Source organism: Choloepus didactylus, chromosome 14 (genome assembly GCF_015220235.1).
Source record: "Choloepus didactylus isolate mChoDid1 chromosome 14, mChoDid1.pri, whole genome shotgun sequence".
In the NCBI taxonomy this organism is placed as follows: Eukaryota; Metazoa; Chordata; class Mammalia; order Pilosa; family Megalonychidae; genus Choloepus; species Choloepus didactylus.
The window spans coordinates 75508586-75519125 of record NC_051320.1 but is presented as its reverse complement, the minus strand read 5'-3'; the positions used below and the strand labels follow the sequence as shown (position 1 = coordinate 75519125).

At 44.0% G+C, this 10540-nt stretch overlaps 1 protein-coding gene across 1 annotated transcript; it reads right to left on the bottom strand.

The window, feature by feature from the left end:
- Positions 1 to 2357: 2357 nt before the first annotated feature.
- Positions 2358 to 10286, bottom strand: CCN3 (cellular communication network factor 3). The gene is made up of 5 exons (XM_037802914.1): positions 10132 to 10286; positions 9771 to 9996; positions 8433 to 8684; positions 6948 to 7162; positions 2358 to 3993 (listed from the first exon to the last, which is right to left on the bottom strand). The coding sequence occupies exons 1-5, from the start codon at positions 10213 to 10215 to the stop codon at positions 3697 to 3699; spliced, it is 1074 nt and encodes a 357-aa protein (XP_037658842.1). The 5' UTR covers positions 10216 to 10286; the 3' UTR covers positions 2358 to 3696.
- Between the last annotated feature and the right edge of the window lie 254 nt (positions 10287 to 10540).

The following is a 10540-nucleotide window of genomic DNA, read 5'->3' as shown; positions in this document are numbered from 1 at the left end:
GACCATAACTTAAACCCAGAAACTGGGAAAAAGCAGTCCCACCTGCTTATCAGGACAGCAACTTGCAGTGGCAGGGCCTCCCTCCCTTGGAGTGGATAAATACCCAACACTCAAAAGAGCACAGATTTTCTCCAATCCCCGTTGCCAAGTGGGGCATGTGGGAGCTGCCATCCATAGACCCTGATCCTAGCAGGTGGCCTCCCCAGGAGACTGGCCATGATGGGACCTCTTCCCCTGCTCTTTTGGACCCTTTGTGCTGTGTAAGTAATAAAGCTGTCATTTGAGGAAAATCTTTGTTTGTGCCTGAGTCTGTCTTCTCACTACACACCATGTAGCAACTCGTTCCACACACAGAGTGTAATGAAAAGAATAGTTTAAAATTCCTAACACGTACTTCAAAGAACATTCTGTCTTTTGTCAAGACATAGTACATTCATTCATTCAACAGGTATACAGTGAGGTCCTACTGTATGCTAAGTAGTAGGGCAGATACAAAGGAGACTAAGACAGTGGCCTCAAGATGCTCAGTGTAACGGGGATATAAAGAAATAGTTGTAAAACAGTGTGAGAACTACTGTGATGGGGCATGCTCCAGCCCCTGCAAGCTCTTCACCACCCACCTCCTCTCACCCATCGTGCTCCAGCCACACTGAGCTTCAAAGCTCCAAGCTCACTCCTGACCCCGGGTTTTTTGCACTAGGTGTTCCCACTGCCTAGAAGATTCTTTCTCCTAATCTTTGTCATTAAGATCTAAATCAAAATGTCACCTTCTCAGAAAGAACTTCCTTGACTACCTCAAGCTAAACTAGCTATTCAGGAAATCTCTCTTTTCTCTGCATTTTGATGATCTTCATAGGGTTTATTTATCACTATTGGATACTTATCTTCTTGGATTGTTTTGTTTACTGTTTTGCCTGCCTTCACCAAAAGAGTATAAATTCCAGGAAGAACAGGTACCTTGTTTGTTTTCTTCATGGCTATATTCCTAGGACCTAAAATAGTGCTAGGTGTAAGAAGCAGTCAGTAAGTATTTGTTGAATGAACAAAATGTAACTAGTTAATTAAGTTAATTAATATTTTGAGTGCTGGAAGGGTTGGCAACAGCATGAGTGGGTAGTGGTCTAAGGGGAAGTATCTGGTACAAATTAATTTACTTTTATTTTTTTTTTTGGTTATAAAAGTAATATATTCTCAGAAAGGAAAAGTTGTTAAAGAAACCACAAAAAGGAAAAACAAAAGAGAGCAACCAGAGATAATCACTAATATTTTGCTGCACCTTCTTTCCTAAGTCTATTTTCATTTGTCTTTAAAGCTACTTTTGAGCAAAAACAAATACCTTTTTTCAGAGTTCTATACCTCCACCCCCCTTTTTTTTGGTATACTCTTTCATTTTCACTTTAATGATTCCTTTGTTTTTTTATAAAAAGTGATGTATGTATATGATTTATTTGGCTGAATCTATACTGTTACACCTTTTAGTGTTTCCAGTTTTTTCAATTATGAACAACATTGGGTTGTACAGGCTCATAAATAGATAATCCTTGCATGGATCCATGGGTAGCTTAAAGCAGAAGCAAAAGGAATGGGTTTAGTCCTTGATCCACCAGTTCTTTTAACTTTTAAAAAGCATTTCCTCAGCTGTAAAACGGGGACATTGTGTGCCTCTTCTAGGACTATTAATTAAACAATCTAATACAGATAGAGTGCTCAGCACAAAGTAAGCATGCATTAAATGTGAAGTGTCCTTGATAATTTCCTTTGAATAAATTCCTAGGAGTGAAATTTGCTTTCCAACCCATCATAAATGACAAACAGACATTGACTAATGAGATGGGTGGGAAAGGGGCTGCAGACAGAGGGCATGAAAATGGGGGCAGGAAAATGTTGCTGTTGTTGTTTTTAACTGTGGAAGAATTTTAGACCCACACTGAATTAGCCAGAAACTTCAAAACACAAAACTTATATTTACTCTGACTCTCCCCTGCCATGGCAGCACCTGGGATATATATTTTTCTGGACACATACAAGATAAGGCTGATGAAGATAACACGGAGAGTTAAAGCTGGATACCTGGGAGGATGGAGAGCCTTTCAGCTAGATAAGGAAGCCAGGTGAGCTTTGCTTTGCCAGACAAGTTCGATTTTCAATATACATGAGCATCTAGCAGGCCGTCAAGGAAAAATCTCAGGGCTTGAGATGTCGGTTTGAGAGTCATGGAGGAAATTTGAGGCCTTGGTAGTGGAGTTCAACTCTAACTCAGTAAAAGCTGTCTTTCGTTCCCTTATGACAAGCTGTTGTAAGCGCACCTAAAAAAATATCCACTTTGCTTTCAAAAGGTGCTGTCGACGGTTTTCCATCGTAGTCCATACATTTCTATTTTATTTTTATTTTCAATAAAAATTGCGTTAAAACTATAAGCACAAAAGTAATAGCAGAATCACGCATTGATGAGATCACGTTTATTTAGTGATGTCCGACAAGTATGGTAGTTAAAAAGAGTATTTTACAAAATGTACAATTTATATTTATATAAATACTTTCAAGGAGAAAAGCTGAACACAGATGCTGCCATAGAAGAAGGTATGGATTTAATTTTGTAGCCTATCTTGTAGCCTAACAAATTAGACAAGTGCGTTCACATATATCTTGATTGCAGGTTTTCATAATTAAGGCCCAAGGATCAGTTTTGGGCATGTCTACAATAATTCTAAACTCTCATAAAATTTGCAGTATCTCAGCACAAGTGCTTGTTATTCTTAGTCAAACTCCCATTAAAGGCCATTTGAAAGGCATCAGAGGTTGTAAGCAAGACTTTGATTCGTTTAGGTGCTTTGGGCCTTAGTTTCCTCATCATTAAGATCAGGAGATGCCTGAAAATATGTGCTGACCCACAGAAATAAAAAAAAAAAAAGGAGAACCCCAGCAGTCTCCAACACATACAAATGCATGAGGGCTATCAGGGCCAGTCATGGCTATGTTAGGGAGAGTACTCTGTTCAGCTTCTTTCTATCGGAAAGGTGTCAATTTGTCTGAAATGGAGAGTTTGTGACACCAGTCCACCTCATTAACAAACATTTCCTTACCGTAAATACAGCACGTTTCCTAGTGCACAAATAAAGCATAAAATTAATAGTCTCTGGATTTCAAGTTGAATAGCTACACATTACCTTGGATCTTGGACTTGCAAGTTCAAAGTTGAGCTACCCACAAAGGGAGCTCAACAGAGAATCCTGAAATCAAACCCCAATGTACAGTGAAATATTTGTTTGAAAGCATGTTCATCATGCTCTTGGACTCCGCTGTGTCATTTACAGTGATATTTTCTTGGAATTGCACTAGCTTACAACAAATAAAACGAGTGTAATGTCATATAGTCTACAAAGTGAAACATATATCTGATTTCTTAAATTTATAGAAATTTGCATTTGTTAAAAACACCAGAGAAAAGTCATCCCTAAGCTCTATCCTGAGCTTATGCTCATTCCAAGTCTACGGTTAATCCTATCGTTCGTCAAAAAAAAAAAAAAAGAAAAAAAGAAAAAGACATAAATGACCTCAAATGACTTCAGACAATATGATACCTAGGACTCAGGGATGAAATGATGACTCTTCGTTATTTTTCTTATATTCCTTTGATGATGCGTCATGCAGCAGCTGCAGTTTGCCTCTGCAGGTGTGCTCCTCCAGGGACACGTGTTACATTTCCCCTCCACTGGTCTTCAGCTCCAGCTCCTGGAGGAAGGCCTCATTGTTCTGAGGACAGTTGGTGTGACAGGCACATGTCCCGATGACCATTACTGGTTTCTTGATGATTTGCCCTGGGGAGCACTGGAATTCCACGTGGACGGTTTTAGTGTTGTGGGGTGTGCAGCAGCGGCCATCGCTGCAGACTCCACAGAACCTGGGTTTGTAGGTGTGCAGGCTGGTACAATTCTTGAACTGCAGATGGATGGCTTTGAGTGACTTCTTGGTGCGGAGACACTTTTTTCCTTTCTATGAGAGAGGAAGAGGAGAAATGCATGGAATGGCTACAGTTCCTTTGATGGACCATTTTTGGGGTATGGAATAACCTGCAAGTTGCCTAGCTGGTACCCATTGCTCTATATTCTTTGCTAACAGGACATCGACTTTGCTTGGGCAATGTGCTTAGCTGTGAGTATATTTGCTTTCTCAGAACATCTGGGCACTCGGGATGGCTTTGTGACAAATTTTTGGCCAACGATACATAAACTAAGGGATTCTGGGAAATCCTCTGCACTCTTGATAGGTATAGTTCTTTCCTGCTTCCTGCATTCATTTTCCCTTCTGCCTGGAATTTGGACATCACACCTAATGGTGCTACAACCATCCTGACCTTGAGGAAATGCACATGAGAGAGAACGCATGTGTATGATAAGGAAACCCTTATTTTTTTTAAGCCATTGTAAGAGGCTTGGGTGCTACTTTTAGCCAAATGTATTGTTAGGTGCTACACAGAAAAAGGGAATACAACTGGCATGGCTGCAAGCCTAGTGTTTCAAATACTTCCCAGACATTAACTCACTTAAGCCTTACTAACAATATTCATTCATACAAGGAACAATTACCATGCAGGGTTAGTGCCAGAAATTGAGGATAAAGGAAGATAAATAAGGTAAAATCCCTGTTCTGAAAACATGCATATTTAATGGGGGAGCAGGGATCACACAGACCATTATGACACCAAGCAGCAAGGGCCAGGTTAGAGATATACACAGGAAACACACGCGAGGAGCATCTGAGCCCAGCACCAGGTAGGAATTATGGCTCAGGTTTTATAGATGAGGATGTGGAGGCTCAAAGGGAAAAAGTGGTCAGAAAACATCCAGTATTTGAATTTGCCTGACTGTAAAAGCCCAAGCTTTCTTCTATGCTCTGCCCGTAGGAGCATAAGACAATGTGGGATTTAGGGTTATTTTCCATGAAGACAGCACAAGTAAATAATTTATGCAAGATCCCATTAATAATGGTGAGTGAGGAAACCCAATATTGATGATTCAGGAAATAAATGTAATCACACTTTATTTCTCTCTTAGCTTTCTGCATCTAATGATTTGCCACAATTCTCTACCGCTCTTTGACTTCCTTGGTACAGCCTACAGCTTGTGGGGTGGTTAGACTTGGAAATCTCTTTTATCAGTGGTTCTCAAACTCTAGTGCAGCAGAAACATGGATTGCTGGGCCTCACACCCAGAGATCCTGATTTAGCAGGTCTGGTGTGGGCCCGAGAATCTGCATCTCTAACAAGTTCTTAGGTCGTGTGGCTGGTCTAGGAACCACATTCTGAGAACCACTGCCTCAGATAATAAGAATCTCATGGCGATAAGGGGGGCATGATTATTTGCTAGTGCTTCCCTAGATTCCAAACAAATTTCCAGAACTTTTATGAAACATGTTTATTATAAATAAATATTTAAAATATAATATTTCTCAACATTTCACTGAAACAAGTTAAAAGGAAAAGTACAGATTTTGGGAAACAAAACAATAGAAACAGCCAAATTTCAGAGGCATGGGATGGAAAAGCCTTATTTAATAAAGAAGTTACTGGGCCCTTGAAAATCTTTAAGGGCTTCTTGTTTCTTCCTTTTCATATTTGATATTTGGTGTATACTCTTGCCAACACCCACAAGAAAGCAGAAGGCCAGTAGCATCACACTGTGTGTTTGTGTGTGTGTGTAAGTGTGTGTGTGAACCTGCATGCTTGTGTTATATGTATGGTAGAATTCCCCTAAGTGTGGGGAGGTGTAGATTTTTGGGTATAATTTAGGAACTCAGAGTTTCTAGGTGTTCTTTCTAAATTGGTGGGAGAAATGTAAAGCTAGGATCTATCTAAAAAGCCACATAGCTAAGTGGCCATACAGCTAATGCAACCAATAAACAGAAAATTGAAGTAATATGGGTAACATTAAGAGAGCCCTTTCTCTATGCCCAGCATTTGACAAATTCATTCCACTTAATCCTCATGGCAACTTTGAGGCAGGTACTATCAGGAGCCCCATTATGCAGGGAGTGGAACTGAGGCTGAGGAGTTTAGGAAATTGTCCTAAAACAAAATGCAGAAGCCAGGATTTGAAGCCAGGCTGTCTGGCTCCAGAATTTGCACCCTTAAGCATTAGATGATACTATCTCAGTGTAGAGATCTAGAAATCTTTCATTGCTAGGGACTGCTTTATTTTTATCCTTACTTTTTGTATAAGGGTCCACGTAACGGTTCAGTTTGGGTAATGCGTTTATCTGACACGAGGCTCTGGTAACAAGGCCTGTGATGTCATCAAGAACCAATGAGAGCTTCTGATCTGCATGCCTTATACTCAGTGTTAGCACACTGAGTTGATATAATTCCAGCCAAAAGGAAAGAAATATGCTGTTTCATTTGGCCCATATTGCCTTATGCTGGCAAATGTACTATTTCCACTAGGCTTTTAAAAATGCTGAAAATATTTCACAGGCTCCCATTCATTTATTCACCAACAATTATTGATCAAACATACACTTTGTCTCAGGCAGGGTTTTGGGGAGTAAGGGGTGAGAAGACAGACATACTCTATACCTGAGGGGTGAGAGGAACTCAAAGCAGACCCGATCTCTCTAAAAGCCATCTGTTTGATGACTGTGCAGCCAATTTTCTTCAGGAATGGAATAGGGTTTGCTAGAGAGTTTGCGATTGGGGGAATTATTATAGTTGGGTGGTCCCTCGTCACTGTGGACCTGTTGTAAGTTGTTTGGGTTATTTCAACACTTTAAAGAGAAAAAGAATATAGACCCACTCGGGATGGCTTCAGGAATCTCTGTTTTCTCTTTGGGGTGAGCTCCCAGCTTCAGCTGCCTTCTGAATCACCTAGTGTCACAATGACTTTCCGAAGCTCCTGGCCCAATGAGCCGAGGCCACTTCCTCCTTGATGCCAGGCTCCCTCCAGACTACCTACCTTGTCTGCCGGCTGCTCCGGCTCTTGCTCACAGGGCCGCACCATGCACAGCCGACTCTGCTTCACCATCTCACACTGATGATTCCTGTTGGTGACCCGAGTGGAGAAACCCATGCCACAGCTCCGGGAACATGCACTCCACTCTGTTGTCTGCTCGATGCAGTTGACACTGGAGTCAGAGACTTCAACTCCTAGGGTGGCTTCCGGTCTGTAGGCTACGGGGTGTGCACATAAAGACAGCTATATTGGGTAACACGTGGGAATCGTGCCGTAGTCCTTTTCACCCTCATTACAAAGAGGGCCTTATTCTCTTCTATATCTACTAAACTGTGGTGGTCTCAGGGGGAAGACCTGGTTCTCTTTGTTAACCCACCCCTCACAGGTAGCACAATGCCTGTCACACTGTATAAGCCTTCAAGGTCTCTTTGTGCAATGACTGTCCAACTTGTCCTTAAGAAGCTCAGGAATACTTGTATTTGAGAGCTTAGTAGTTATAAGAATATGGAACATTATAGAATCAAAAACTGTTCTATAAACTGTAAGATTTTCAACATATGATTTTGTACATAAAAGGGATCATGATGACATTTTAAATTGTGATGTTTATGGAGAACCAACCAGCCAGTTCAAAATAGCAATGAAAGCAATCCTTTGCTGCTGGAAGGTAGAAGTGGTTGTTTTGGCCACAGTTGGACTTTGAATACCAAAAGTCCTGTATCAACACTTAATATGCATGGCTTGGGGTGTATTTCCTCTTCTACATGGCAATTTTCCCTATCTGTAAAACACAGCTGATAATTTCTTACCTCAGAAATACCATTAAACTCAGCATAATGCCAATATAAATAATCTGGCTGATTAGTGGCTTCTCAAAAATTCCCACTTCTTGAAAATATTTAAAAAAAAAAAAAAAAGTTTGCTTTAGAAAATAAAGCAAAAAGAAAAACAAAAAGGGTCACTTGACTCTTCCTATAGCATCTAGAAAGTTGAGATTTCTCTGTGACACCTGTTGAGGGAGGAGTAGCATTTTTTAGGAAGGCTGGTTATAAGAAAATGTAAGTAGTGCATGGAATCCAGAAAAGAAAGAGTAATCTTTACTTTTATTTTAGCCATATTAATAAGGGAAAAGTAGGACTGATTAAAATACAAATAAGTAGTCATCCTAAGACAAAATCAGTCCCATTGCCAAAAGCAGTGACTGAATTCGGCAGATTCTCTTTAGAGGAATTGGTGTGTATGCTTCAGAGTTAAAGACAGGATGTGTCTGATCCCAGAGGGCAATCTGGAACAACAACTGAATGGAAAGAAACAGAGGCCAGTTTCTCACCTCAAATCCGAAAGAGCACGTGTGCTTCCTGCGTCATTTGTCCCGCAGGCAGAAGGCCCTCTGCTGGGGGACCGCGCCCCGACCCCCCACCCCCACCCCCACCCCGTCCTTCCTCCCCGGTTCTTCCCCCTCTCCCCCGGCACCACTGAGTGTCTCACCTGGTAGGGCGAGGCCTCCCAACGCCCCCTCCTCATCCGGGTCACAGACCCACTTTTCACAGCACTCTCCCGGCACCTCAACTTTCCGAGGAGCTGGGCAGTCAGGTCGCGGCAGTAGCAGGTCGTGGTTGCAGCGTGGCACGCAGCCAATCTGCCCGTCCCTGCAGGCGCACTGGTATTTGCAGCTGGGCTGGAAGGTCTCTCCACTCCGGTAAATGACCCCATCGAACACACAGTTGTCTCCTTCTAGCACTAGGATGTTGGGGAAGTGGAGGGGTGGGGGAGGGAGAGGGAAGGGGAAAAGCTATGTGAGATTTGGCAGACTTGTTCGTATTCCCTGCCTCTGGTAGTTATTTGCTAGTTCAGGTGATCTGGTTTCTTATCCATCTCCAGTATCCGACGTCCTCATGGAGGCCTCCCAGAGCAGGAAGCAACCTTCAAGCCTGCCCAATCCAGTTGCTCGTTTTAGTGATGAGAAAAGGAATCCTTAAACGGGAAATGACACTCTCAAGATCCCATGGCTGTTGCTCCCAATGATAAAAATTATTTTGCAAGAATCTCTGTATATTCCCGTACTCCAGCAGTTTAGAATTAAAAAGAAAAGAAAATGCGTTTCATATTCTCCAAATTGATTACCTGGTCAAATTGGGAAGGGCATTAGGATTCCTTGGCCTTAAATCATCACTGGCTTAGAGTAAAAAGTAAAAGCCTATTCCAAGTCCCCTAAACAGAGAGGCAGGGACAGCCTCCATCTACACTAGTGCACCACGTAGAAAACTGATCCTCAATTGATTAAATTTCAGAGCCTTGATTGGTTAGTTGTCGGCATTTTATTGCACTCACAGCTTGGGGGAGCAGGGAGTTACATAGTCATCCCAGGAGACCTAGAGCAGCTTTGGCTCAAATAGGACAATTACAGGTGTAAAAACCAACCTGTTGGTCTGCAGGTGGGGGAACTGTTGGCATATGAGTAAGCCCAGGCTCCCATAACCCCCAGTGTGTGCCTGGAAATGTCCAAAGGAAATGACCTCACTGGTCCTTCATCCTGCTTCCCTCCGCATCTATCTAGGTTCTCGATGGAGGCAACTGATGAATGCTTCTCACCTCCTGGGAAGGGTTTTCTCCCTGGCGCAATCCAAAGCCCCAAGCGCCCCCGCCCATGCCCCGCATACAGCTCGCGCTCCATAAATATCACCTACTCCAACATCATCATCATCATCATCATCATCATCATCATCATCAGTATTATTTGCGCTTTACACTCTGGGAAGGGGGACGAAGAGGACAGACAGGAGAGTCAGCTCCAGTTGGCTGCGAGAGAAAAGGTCAAGACATTACCCATGCAGATGCCAGTTTGGGCACGGGGGTCCGCGCTGCGGTCGCAGTAGAGACCGCTGCTCTCCTCGCACGGCTCCAGCTCCGAGCAGCTCTCGCCGCGCTGGCGGGCGCACACCAGGCAACAGGAGCAGCCGTCCAGCACGGCGGGAACCCCGGGGGCGCATGACGGCGGCACTGCGGGGCACCGGCCCGGGCACGGGGAAGGACAACGCTGAGTCGCAGCGGCCTGGGGCGCGGGCGAGACAAGAAGGAAAAACCCATCAGCAGGGACAGACGACGGCGGAGTGAGCCCTGGGATAGAGCGGGAGTCGCCCAGAGAGAGCAAAAGAACCAGGGGGCACCTTAGGGGCGCACCACTTACCTGGCCCAGGAGATGGAGGAGAAAGAAGGCCAGGCGAAGGCACTGCTTTCGCAGACAGGGGCTCATGCTCTGTCTGCTGTGCATGCTCAGGCTTATTTCTCCCGCTTTTACTGCAATGAGACTTTCTATGCTTTAGTTTCTCACCGCCCGCCCTCCCCCAGGTTCCGCGCTCGCCGCTCCCGCCCAGCGCCCAGGTTTTATAGCGCGCTCCAGGGACGCGCACAAGCCGGTTGGCTGCGGCGCAGGAGGAGGGGGGTCGGCTGGGTGGGGCAGTGGAACGAACCCCGGGGTTGTCATGGCAATTGGCCGTGGGTACTGCTCTCCTTAGGGCGCGGCGCCGGGGCCTGCGTGAGCCTGTGTGTGGCGACCGGCTTTTCCCAGAGCTCCGGGAGGGGCTGGGTGGAGTCCC

What these genes read in the sequence shown, in the direction of transcription:
- CCN3 (XM_037802914.1), bottom strand. Translation starts at nt 10,215, where the DNA reads ATGCACAGCAGACAGAGCATGAGCCCCTGTCTGCGAAAGCAGTGCCTT. An exon ending in GGGAGGCCTCGCCCTACCAG is followed by an intron (nt 7,163 to 8,432) that starts GTGAGACACTCA and finishes CACACCCCGTAG; the next exon opens with CCTACAGACCGGAAGCCACC. An exon ending in CGGAGCAGCCGGCAGACAAG is followed by an intron (nt 3,994 to 6,947) that starts GTAGGTAGTCTG and finishes CCTCTCTCATAG; the next exon opens with AAAGGAAAAAAGTGTCTCCG.